At 27.3% G+C, this 13,256-nt stretch overlaps 2 protein-coding genes across 4 annotated transcripts; one reads left to right on the forward strand and one right to left on the reverse strand.

The window, feature by feature from the left end:
* Positions 1 to 211: 211 nt before the first annotated feature.
* Positions 212 to 6,351, reverse strand: LOC112802053 (NAC domain-containing protein 75). Of its 3 annotated transcripts, none has more exons than XM_025845053.3 (7): positions 6,122 to 6,334; positions 5,208 to 5,519; positions 4,715 to 4,892; positions 3,823 to 4,421; positions 3,061 to 3,336; positions 2,050 to 2,154; positions 212 to 1,198 (listed from the first exon to the last, which is right to left on the reverse strand). In XM_025845053.3, exons 2-7 carry the CDS (start codon positions 5,340 to 5,342, stop codon positions 1,109 to 1,111), a joined length of 1,383 nt encoding a protein of 460 aa, XP_025700838.1. In that variant the 5' UTR covers positions 5,343 to 5,519; positions 6,122 to 6,334; the 3' UTR covers positions 212 to 1,108. The 3 variants fall into 3 exon arrangements, with proteins under 3 accessions (XP_025700838.1, XP_025700840.1, XP_025700839.1); XM_025845055.3 differs by having other exon boundaries at positions 643 to 1,198; positions 6,226 to 6,351; XM_025845054.3 differs by lacking the exon at positions 6,122 to 6,334 and adding an exon at positions 5,867 to 5,995 and having other exon boundaries at positions 643 to 1,198.
* Positions 6,352 to 10,644: 4,293 nt separating this feature from the next.
* Positions 10,645 to 11,121, forward strand: LOC140173245 (probable arabinosyltransferase ARAD1). The gene has a single exon (XM_072196040.1). It carries the CDS (start codon positions 10,645 to 10,647, stop codon positions 11,119 to 11,121), a length of 477 nt encoding a protein of 158 aa, XP_072052141.1.
* The last annotated feature ends 2,135 nt before the right edge of the window (positions 11,122 to 13,256 follow it).

Consider the following 13,256-nt stretch of genomic DNA (forward strand, 5'->3'; position numbering starts at 1 on the left):
TAATCTGAAATTCTTGCACCGCTTGAGGTACCATGTAAAGCTCCTAATCAATAATAAAATTTCTAAAAGATAAAGTGAAAGCTACATGATTCCTTTCTAAACCTTTCAAAAAATGTGAAAAAGAAGTAGAGAAGGTAAAGCTCTATGACATACTCTTTTGCCCATTTTCATTCCTCTATACACAAATATATAGAAACATAAAAGGGACTAGTATAAGAATAATTTATACTTTGCTATATATAATTAATAATAACAAAGTGAGTAACGACCAAAGCACAAGTAACAAGGTGGTTTGCAGTTTGCACAAACTCATTGCTATATATTTCTATTATAAATTAAAGATATAAAAAAAGAGAGAAAAGTGAAAAATAAATTGTACAAACATTTATAGAAATAATAAAATAATAATATGAATACTAGGTAGGGGATATATATATAGGCAACTACTCCCATGAAGATGGCAAAAACATCTTCTCATGATGATCCTTGTTCAAAAAGTGTAACTTATTTATTTAGCAACATTTTAAATAAAAGTAACACTTTTACTTCAAATCAAATCAAGCCCTACAATCTATCATCCAATGGTCAAAATGATGTATCTTCACATGATGATAATCATTAAATCTTCATTGGAGTAGCCACCATATATATATATATTGTAATCAAAATAGTGATGATTTTTATGCATCTTTGGTTCTTTGTTCCTCTCTATATGTTCTTGTCAGAACTAAGAGCAGCTTTTCTTGGTGTTTCTTTTCTTTTCTCTTCTTTGATTTTCTTTCCTTTTCCTCTTTGTTCTTTCTGTTTTTTTTTTTCTCCCCTTTTCTTTCCAGCTTGTCCAGTGTAAAACACTGTTATAATTATAAACAGGCCTCATTGGAAAAGAAAGAAAAAGAGAAAAAAAAATATAATTTAAAAAAAAGGAAAAAAAAAAGAAAACTATTTGGATGATGATTTCCTTGTCCTTTTCTTGTTGAAAGGAAACTTAAGGGAGGCTTCAAGCATTAATGATGATGACAATGATGGTGTCTCTGTGGTTTTGTTTATTCTCTCTTTCTTCTCCCTTTTTTCTTTTTTTTTTTAAAAAAATATTGATTGACTCTTTGTTCTACCCATGATGATCCGGGTTGTCAGGGTCTGGCCAATAGGAAGAGTATTTCAACCATTCAGCTTCTTGTGGGTTTGTGATGGATGACTCCTACATACAAAAATCAAAAGATTAGGGTTAGGGTTTAGTTTTATGTATAATGAAAATAAAATAATAATAATTTAATATCATGTTCTCTTTTTTATCAACCACAAGACAAGAAAATGGATTTTGTCTGGAATAATATCATCTTTTCCAATTCATAGTCAAAAGTCAAGGGTATTATATTTTGCTAATTAGCAAGCTAAGTCCAAAGAATGGATTTTAAAAAGAAAGGAGAATTTTAACTCATTATTACCTTTAACCAAATTTAACTTATTTATAATTACAATAATAGGCTTAGTGAAAGACCCTAAGAGCTTACAAAACCTTTATTTTAAAGAAACTTTCCCAATATAGTTATTAGTTAGCTAATCTTTAAAATTAGGTTTTAAAAAATTATAAAAATTAAATTGCTTGCGTTGAAAATTATAGAAGCATAAAATATTGCATTCCTTGAATTCTTAACCGAAAATCTTAGAAAAACTCCATTCATTATAATAAAAAATATAAAAAATTAATTTTTAATTAATCAATATTTTTTCATTTTAAAATTTTTTATTTTTGGAAATATTAAAATTTAAGATTTATAGTTAAGAATTTATTATTTAAGATATATAAATAAAATCATTTTGAGAAATTAATTAATACTGGAAAAAAAATTAAGCTCTAGCATTATTCTCATTATAATATTTAGAAAACAAAATGTTAGGGAGAAAATTTGATTGGTTTAGCTTTAGCATATATAAACACACACACTATCTGTCTTCTCTTTTTGTTAGAATTGCATTGGCATTATGACACACAAAGTAGTTCAATTCATAGAATTCGGAGTCAAAAAAGGGTTACATATTTATATATACCTCTTTGATATCAGAAGAAGTGCACCCCATGATGAGTTCCTCCAAACCAGACGCAGACCTTGCTCCAATTTTATGATGATGCTGTTGATGTTGTTGTTGTTGTTGCTGCCATGCCATGTGTATCCATATCATAGTTCCATTTTCAAAGGGTCAATATAACAATCAAGATTTCAAAACACACTTCTCAATCATAATGTTCAACACACACACACAATAATAAATTATTAGTAATAACATACAAAAAGTGAAAAAGACAGTTTTCAATGCTTGTGTTTTAGCAAGCACTCAAAAAATAAACCCTTTAATTTCAACTATACTTGATGGCTCTTGACTCATGCACAATGCCATGCACAACTTAATTGCTTCCTATACTACTACTCTCTCATCACATCTTAACTCATTCTTTTTTAATTTATTGCACCACAAATATACCATAAATTAAATAACTTTTTCTTCTCTCCTTTTTAATTATTATTTACTACTATTATATATTTTTATACATTATAGATTATGAACTCCTCTCTTTCTACTTAGCATCTTTTGCACCTTGATTTTTTACTCTTTTTTTTCACTAGTATTATTATTATAGATTTATTTTAAGATATAATTGCTTTTTATTTGCATAAAAATCTTTCCATGACTATTTTAAACTTAAAAGCATCATGCTAAGGGATAATAAAAAATCATTTATTAAATTAATTATTTATACAAAATACATATTATAATATAAAATACACATTAAAAATAAATAAAATAATATACAAATAACTAGTTTTTTATATACATAGTATTTTTTTATAATAAATTAAATATAGTTTTAATATGTTGGAAATTTTTTTTACTAATTGTACATAGATAGATAATAAGAGAGAGAGGGAGAGGGAAAAAGAAATAGTTGTTGAAAAAGAAATACTGCTAATTAACTCCATGCTTTGATTTCTTTTAATATGATTTAATGTATATAATAAATTTGTAAAAAATGAGTATTACTAGATAAAATTAATTACTAACCTGGAAATGTTCATTTTGGAGCATTATTCTGGAGACTTGGTAGGAATTATCGTCTAAGATGATGGATGTGTGGTGAAGTGGTGGTGGAGATATCAAGGTAGAGATTGGATGTGAAGGCCTACTTATATGGAATGCCGATGTTGCAATTTGATGATGATGATGATGATGTTGTTGTTGTTGTTGATGATGATGATGATTTACATGTTCATGTACTACTTCATCACATGACCCTGATGCTTGAACTTCTCTTGCTGTTGAAGCCTCTCCTATTCCAACCTGATGAAAATCCTCCCAACCATATGATATATCATTTGCAACTGTTAATTAAACCGTCACTACTCAAATACATACATATCACTTTTTTCTTTTCGTTAATTATATGAATTTTGCATGAGTCTATATATGCTTCTAATTTTCTGTTAATTAATTAGTTAGAGAATTTTCAGTGGTAGGTGAAGAAAAACAATTAGTGGTTGGGAATGACACTGATCTATGATCACACGCCATGTCCATACAACACAATTTCATGCGTTCTACCCAAGCAAAATATATATTTATATGCTATATATTTTTAAATTGTTGAAAAAATCCAGTGACTTATTATATGTTTGGTGGATCAATCAACAACAATAAAGCTTATCATTATAAGTGAAACATCTTCATCACTGATATTAATTCATAAAGGTGGCTAAAATCCATCAAATTTCAACACAATTACTTATAAGAACTTCATCCTAATTCATAATAAATATTTAAACATACCTCATCAAAGCTTTTCCTAAATGGGATGAAGCTAAAATGATCCGATTTGAGGTGATGATGAATGTCCAAGGGATGAGCAAAGCTCGTGATTGGAGTATTAGTAACTCCAACCACAGCAGACATCTCATCCCTATGACCGATATTAATTTCCTTAGAAGAACAACTTCCACTTCCGCTATCTCTTCTACTATTTTGTAGTGGCTCTCCACTCCCTTCGGCCGTAGCAATGATGGTGGTGGCGCTCCGATCGGACGACCAATTACACTGCCTAGGCTGAGTTTGGTAGAATATCTTGGACACAACAAGCTCTCCTTCTTTCTCCTCCTCATGCTGCCCCAAATGGTATTGATGCATCACCCAATTCGTCTTTTCCGGCTTCCGATTCTTGCCGAAGTTAGTGTAGAGTACCAAAATCTTCTTGCAACCCTTCTGTTTTCCGTTAACCATGACCGGTCTTGTTTTACCGGTCTTATGCCACCTTGTTTCTCCACCTTGCAAGTCACACTCATTTTGAATCTTTCTCCTCTTTCTTGTTCCTGTTGTGTATGCCTTTGAAGGCCTATGGAAGAAGTGTTTACTTAATCCATCTCTTGTTACTCCTAAAAACATAATAATAATTAAAAAAAAAAATCAAAGTTAGGTTCACTTAGCTGAACTAACTTCAACAACAACACAAAACCCTTTTGCTTAAATTTCTATTTTGATCCTTTTTTTTTGTTAATACAAGGAGATATTTAATTTTGTAAATACAATAATATATGATTAATAATAATTACTATTTATAGATGTAGTCTAAACAAAAATAATTTAGAAATGTTGGCGTTTAAATGTTATAAAGTTCTCAAGTATTAAAATAATTATATAAATAAATGGATGTAACATATATACATACCTGGAAGTTTCTCAGGATGGGTGTAACAAATCCCATCTTCACCTTCAATGGTGGGAATGAATTCATCTATCAAAGGGTGTGATTTCATGTTCTTTGACTCCACTTTGGCTTCAAGATGCTCTATTAGTTCTTGATCTGTTGGATCAAACTTCACTCCTGCTGGTAAACCTAGCCAATCCTGTAATAATAATAATAATAGTTTATTTTCAAGCAAAATTCAAATTTAAATTAAAACAAAAAAAAATAAAGAAAGCAAAAGAAGGAGTAGAGAAAGAAATAAAGAAAGATAGATTGGAGAGAACAAATTAAAGAGATATCAATAAAGAGAGAGTGGATAAAAAACTTTAACACATTAATGCCAAATTAAAACTTTAATTTAGTCATGATATAATAAGTGAGTTTTTTTTAAAAAGAAATTAATTGCTTTCCATAAGGCTATGACAATAATGAGAATATTAATTATTTATCTAATATTTTTATTTTTGGATCATACCGGTTTGGATTCAAACTTGTGGCCGCAACCGGGGCACTGCTTGGATCCTCCACACAACTGATGCTCTTCAAGCTTGGCATCTATGAGATCGGAGCTACTCACGGAGCTCAAGTTGCTTATCTTATTATTATTCATGGCGGCGACTCGCAATTTACACTGTTATTGTTGTTGATATAAAAACACGAGAAGAAGAAGAAGGAAGACGAAAAAGTTGATATAGCTTCTTCAATTATTTGAAGATCTCTTTTTCTATGGAACAGTTCTCCACCACAAATGAGCATGTGTCCTTGTTTCTTCAATAATATCTTGTTGCTGCAAAAAAGAATATTGAGAATTATAACCATTCAGATCAATATATGAAAAAAATTAAAATTAAATAAAAATAAAAGATACTCGGATAGATTATATATAATAAATTGCAGTGACTTGAAAGGCATATATACCAAGAAAAAAAAATAAAATAAGAACTGGAATTTTTTTTATTTTTTGGAACAAGTTGATATATATATGAAGTATATATATTACATCAAGATATGCATGAGGAGAATGATAATTATCCGATTGAAAAAACTGGACATGAACATAAATAGATAAAACAATAATAAAAGGAAGAGAAAAATTAAAATTAAATAAATTTTTGAAAAAAAAAAACAAAGAACCTTGAATATGGACAAAAGAAGATGATTGAAAACATGAACTCGAAAAGAAAATATCTGCAAAAGAAAGAGGAGAATATGCAGGAAAAACCGGAGAAAAGGGAAAATATTGAGAAGAAAGAAGAAACTAAGAAAAAGAGGAAAAGTATGAGGCTATAAACCTGTGCTTTAAGCATGGAAATTAGCAGAGAATAGATAGAAGGAAGTGATGAATATGAATATAATAATAAAAGAAAAAGGAGAAGGAAGCACACTTACACATATAGATAGAGTAGTAGTTGCTTTAACACTTTGCTTCTAGTTAATTAAATTTTGAGATCAAGAAGAAGAAGAAGAATACGGAAAGAGAAAAGAGAGAAAACCTGGTTGGTTTTTTCTTAGCTAATTAATTAATAAAGCTCAAAGTTATTGAAGGTCTTCAATTCTTCAAGCTAAGCTAGTCCTTTCTTTTGAGAGACCCTTGACTACATCAAAAAGCAAAAAAGCTATGCCACATATACATATACATATATATATATATATATATATATATATATATATATATGTATGTATGTGTGTGTGTACACATATATATACATATATACATATATGCCTCTCATCTTCTAGTTACTATTGACGATCCCCTTTTCAAGTGTGTACCAATTACCAACCCAAGAATTTTTGTCTGTATTTCTTTACGTATATAATACATCTCCATCTAATTATTCAATTTCATATATTATTTAGCGTATCTTTCTTTTTTGATGTTTTAATTTTTTTATTGATTTTTATAATTTTAGTAAATTTATAATTAAATTTTTATATTTTTTAATTGAATTCTTTTATTGTTTTTAATTTTATGATTAATTTTTTTTATATTAAAAATATTAAAATTAACGAAATATTTCTCCTAAAAAAATAAGTGGTTAAAGATTTAATTATATTTTTAATTGTGAATATTTTTAATTTATAAAAAAATATTCAGTTAACTCTAATATTTTTAGATAAAAAAATCTTATTATAAAATTAAAAGTAGTGTAGAAACTCAATTAAAAGAAAATAAGATATATAAGCATCTAATTATAAATTTGGTGAAACTATAAGTACCAATAAAATAATTAAATATTTTTTGAAATTTTATCATTTTTTAATTATCTATTTTCACATAATTAAAATTATTTAAATTTTATTATGTGCAACTAATCAGTTATACTAAATATTGTATTTTTTTAACTATTAATAGCTATATTAACAACTCTGTTAAAAATATAATTATTTATGTATTTTTTATTAATTTAAATTAAAAATAATATTATAATATAATATTAAAATTTTTATAACTTTAGAATCTAGAGTTCTATCCTTAATTATTCCAAAAAAAAATATATAAGATAAATAAAAATTTTTATATGAAAAAACGTATTATAAATATAACCATTCTTGTGGAGATCATATCAAATGGTATATTTTTCATCCACAATTTATTTATCATAGAAAAAATTGGTCTAAATCTATTAAAAATATTATTCAGTAATAAATAAATTATGAGTTGATGATATATGTCAAAGAAATACAAATATTTTTACGCATTAAGGAGCTAAGTGTTTCTTCTATCATTAAATTACAGTAGTTTAACTCTTTTATAGTCAAACAAATTAAAGAGACAAAAAAAAGCAAATAGAAAACTAGTATCACTAATCACTAATGAAAAGGATTAGTGATTACACGTTAATAGGCGTGACGTGTCATAAGGGTAGGAGCTTAGAGTAATAACGACGACATATATATTATTAAGAGAGAAATTAATTACACTCTCATTATTATTATATATATTCACATAATAACCGATTATTGATTAATATAAAAAGAGAGAAAGAGAGATATGGGAAAAAGGGATGATAGGAACTCACATGGGTTTTGAGGTGGATGGAGTGCTGAAAATGGATCATGATGATGCTTTTGCCATGAATGTTTTATGCACAAACACTCACACATTGCAAGAGAGAGAGAGAGATTGATTATTTAGGGGGTTGCTTGATAAACAAGACAAAGCAGTGTGTGTATAGTACTTGATGGACCACGCCACCACCTCTTCTAATTAGTTACCTACCTATACAATTTACCTTAAATATAATTATTATCTAAAATATAATTAAATAGTAATAATCTATGCTTGTAACTTGGATTACAAGTACCAAATTGTTTTTTAACAGTTTTGAAAACAAATTTACTTGGCATTATATATTTATATTTCCTTTATTTATCTATATAAAATAGGTTAAGATGGAGGGAAAAGTGAAAAAGTGGTAGACTTAAATAATTCTTTGGGACGATAGCAATATTGCTACAGAAATTAAAGTTGTCTTTATTCATATTTATTTTTTATATGCTGAATCAATACATATTTTTTAATAATGATTTTTTATGATCAAATTATTTTAATAATTATATTTGTTTAATGTTTATTAACACAATAAACAATAGTTGAAGAAAAAAGAGAAATTGTATTAAAAAATTAGATAAATCTGATTATAAAAATAATTTGTTCATTTAATATTTCAAAATAATTGTCTATTTATATTTAAACAATAATTTTAATTTAAATGTGATAATTAAATAAAATTATTTTGTCTATATAATTTTAAATATTACAAAAATTCATTTAATTCTTTTCTTACCATGTATTTTTTGGAGAATTATCCTAAAATAGAAAAAAATAATATATAAATTGTTGTAGCTACATTTTATTAACAATAAAATATATGCACACATTAATTTGATGTATGAAATTAAATAAAATTAGTATAGAAAATTTTTTCTATTACTATAAGATCAAGAGTGTAGCTTTTCCAACATCATAACAGTTACAAAGATTTTGTTTATAGCAATGACCATATTCAAGAATAGGAGTATAGGAGCACCATTATTTAGTCTCTTCTTTTTTCTTTTTTCTTTTTTCCCTTTTGTTATGTGCCATGTTCTTGGCTTGTGTTATTTCCATTCAAGGCTTATATAAAGTATTGATATCACGAGAACAGAAATTATGTAGTTCACAAATGTATGAAGCAAGAAGTGGGTCCACACCACTATGTATGTGTATGTATGTGGGTCCACCATGGAAATCTTATGCTCCCATAAAGTATCCCAATCAGATGATGGTTAGGTTTCACGTTTATAACAACATTCTTTGGAGCAGTCAATACAAAAATTATGATGGAGCCTCTAATGATGTTTGCATATACATAGATGGCTATCATTGCCCCTTTGTCTATTAGTAAATTTTTTTTGCTAAAAAATATTTTAAATTTTTTATACGATTTAATTTTAATGCACTGATAATATAAGATATTTAATATTTTTATATAATTATATTTATTTTTTTAAATAATTATTCATGTCATTAATATAAAAAATTATTATTTTTATTTATGTTGTATTACGTAATTAAATGTATCTGTATATATAAAAATAAATTTATATTTATATACGTTGGTTTTATATAATTTTAATATGTATTTTATATTTTAAAATAAAGATATTCTATATGATTATTAATTTAATAATTATTTTTTTTTCTTTTTACAAATTGCAAGAATTAAGTAGCTTTTCTTTTCATGTCATGGACGACTTAAGATTGAGAAGGGGAATTTTTGCTTAAATAGCATAGACAAACCTTGGGAATCTTTCATCAAGGGTATACGTATGTATCTAGGAGAAATTTGGATCAAGAAGGAAGAGGACCAAAGAAAACAATAAATATAATAATTGAAGTTGCAAAATTATTATTATTTGACACATGTATTTTCTCATCAATAAAGTTTAAGGTTCAAAAGGAAGAAAGAAAGAAAGAAATTAGAACGATGTTTGGATCAGTCAATACAAAAATTATGATGGAGCCTCTCTAATGATGTGTTTGCATATAGATAGATGGCTATCATTGTCCTTTGTCTATTAGTAAATTTTTTTTCTAAAAAATATTATAAATAATCGACAGTTATGTATTTGTGTATATTTATATACGTTAATTTTATATAATTTTAATAAATTTAATTTTTATGTATTTTTAATATCAAATAATTTTATACGTATATTTAATTACATAATACTACAATATTAACTGTGTGAATAATTATAAAAAAATTAAATATGATTGTACAATTATATAAAATTTTATTATTATATCAAAATTAAATTTTATTTTTAATATATATTTTATATAAATTATTAATTTATTAATTAATTTTTTTATACACGTAACATTTTTTATTTTCTTGTATTTTGCAGATGGCAAGAATTAATTAAGTAGCTTTTCTTTTAATGTCATGGACTTAACATTGAGAAGTGGAATTTTTGCTTAAATAGCATAGACAAACCTTGGGAATCTATCATCAAGGCTATATGTATCAAAAGAGAAATTTGGATCAAGAAGGAAGAGGACCAAAGAAAATAATAAATAAATAATAATAATTCAAGTTGCAAAGTTATTATTATTTGACACATGTATTTAATAAAGTTTACGGTTAAATAGGAAGAAAAAAAAATTAGAATGAGAGAATTATATATAAAATTAGGTGTTTGCTACGGTACGATGACAAATTCATACGTACCGATACGTTTAAAATATAGATAAATAATAATAAGACATGTGGAATTTATTTTTCACGTCAGCATTTTTTTAAATATATAATATATCACCACTTTTACTAAAACACCCTTTTAATTAAATAAAAATAAAAAATATTTATTTATTTATCTTCGTCACTTGTGCACTCTTCAACGCCTTCCCCAACCGCCACACCACCATGCCAGAATCTGAATCCGACAACAACTCCGGCTTTGACATGACAGTAAATTTCGCCTCCGCCAGTCAACCCTGCTCCGACGCCGCCACCATAGCCATTGCAGATTCCTCGTCCTTCGCCATTAAGGTCTACATGTACGACCTTCCCATTCGGTTCACCTACGGTGTCATCGCCGCCCGGTCCGCCTCCCGAGGCGGCGGCACGCCTGAGAATCTAACCTCGCTGAGCTACCCAGGACACCAGCACATGGGAGAGTGGTTTCTATTCCTAGACATGAACCATCCAGAGTCAGATCGGATAGGGTCACCGGTGACCCGGGTGATGGACCCGGAAGAAGCGGAGCTGTTCTACGTGCCGTTCTTCTCGTCGCTGAGCCAGTTGGTGTCGACGAGCCAACAAGGCAATGGCTCGGAGGCGGCATACAGTGACGAGGAGACGCAGGAAGCGCTGGTGGAGTGGCTGGAGGGGCAGAAGTAGTGGCAGAGGAATGGAGGGAGGGACCACGTGTTCACGGCGGCGGACCCGAAGTCGCTGTTGCATGTGATGGATAAGGTGAAGAATAGTGTGCTTCTTGTGGTTGGGTTTGGGAGGTTGAGAGGGGACCAGGGTTCTCTGGTGAAGGATGTGGTGAGAGAGGATAGGAAGAAGAGAGAAGAAGACGAAGAAGATACAGGGTTTATCAACCCAGATGAAGAAAATTTTGGTTTTTTATTTTGTTAATATGTTTAACGCAGATAAAAAATAATTTTGATTTTTATTTTTTTAATATATTTTTATTTTGTTGTTTTAATTATTTGAAACTATAAAGTTAGAATTAATTGAATTCTAAAATTTAATTAATTTAAAAGAGTATTTTTATCTAATCAAATAAAGAAAGGATGTTTAAGTCTTTTTATAAAATTAAATAAATAAATATTTTTTAGTTTTATTTAATTAAAAGGGTGTTTTAGTAAAAGTTGTGATATACTATATATTTAAAAAAAATTTAAATGCTGACGTGAAAAATAAATTCCACATGTTTTATTATTATTTGTCCACATCTTAAACATATCGGTACACATGAATTTATCATTGTATCGTAGCAATCACCATAAAATTATATTGATTATTATCCATTTTAGTTGACCTTTGACGAACCAACCATGGAGCCCACATATCCTAACATAGCTTAATTATCTTCCATTAATTCCCACCACAAGTAGCTTTATTTGCTTTGCATGAAACTATACATACATAAATATTCCAGTGTTTATAATATTTGTCACCTATAAAATGGTTGGTGACACAGTTCCGAGGAATATATATCATCTCATGTACTAATGATAATTATATAGTAGAAAAAGAATTTAATTTGTATACACATACAAATATTCCAAAATACTTTCTCCTTTTATTTTTAATTTTCTGCATAATTCATCTTTAAGAATATTTCTTAAGGAGTACAACAGTACAATTCTTGATACGATTTTGTTTGTGTATATTCTAGAGTGCAAATGAAGATTTATCTGTGAACACTTTGTATTATTTTTAGCATTCCTATTTTAGCAACAATTATTAATATAATGAGAGAGGATTTTGGCATGTCACTATGATGGTTTTCATTCATTAAGTACGAAGTAATTAATTACGAAGTAATTAATGATTAGTAAACAATACATTAATTACACAGGTAGTTATATCCATTGGGGACTTATTCATTAATTATGCTATGCCACCCCACATTATGGACAATAATATTTGTGAGGCAATAAAAAATTAATTTAAATAATTTAAAATAATTTTATTTAATATTTATTAATTATTATTAAAATAATTATATAATTTTAAATATAATAAATATGTAATTATAAATATTGTGTATAAAATTATAAATATTATATTATATAAAGTGATTTTAGATATTGTCTTCTTAATATTATGGTAGCATATGCCACTTTTCTATTTTTCGAATAATAATTGATGATTTAGCTAAAGAAAACTATAAGAATATTGGTTAAGAGAATGACAAAAAAAAACAATTATAGTTTTTTATTTATGAAAAATTTAGAAAGTAAATGCTTTTTTTTATTATTATTTATATTTTTTATTTCTAGTAATTTTAATAAGTGTAGTTTTTTTAGTTTTATATGATATTTTTATTACTATAGATAAAGGACTAAATCATTACGAATCAGAGTTCTATTTAAAAATTTATCATTAGTTAATAAATTATTATATAGGTAAAATTTGAATATCTAACCCTTACTTAATAAGTAGATAAATGAACTAATTCTTTAACCAACCCAAAATTATTTCTTAACATGTAATATAACGAAAGAGAGCTTCAATTGTTCCAGCTAGCTATATGACATCTCTTCATGATGTCAAGTTTCATTGAACCCTAAATTTTCTTTAAGAAATGGTCAAAAGTTTTCAGTTCCCATCAACATTATTTATCAACAAAAACATATATATGTGTCCATTAAATGTCTCTATTCATATAAAAGTGCTTTCAAGAGTTTGAGGCCAAGTACTTCTCAAACTTTTGTTTTCAATTATTTTTCCAATTAAACAACTTTATGTTAACTCACATATTGAATCTGTTTTTTTTTTTTTTTTTGGGAGACACTGTT

The sequence above is a fragment of the Arachis hypogaea genome, chromosome 5 (assembly GCF_003086295.3).
Source record: "Arachis hypogaea cultivar Tifrunner chromosome 5, arahy.Tifrunner.gnm2.J5K5, whole genome shotgun sequence".
Taxonomy (NCBI): Eukaryota; Viridiplantae; Streptophyta; class Magnoliopsida; order Fabales; family Fabaceae; genus Arachis; species Arachis hypogaea.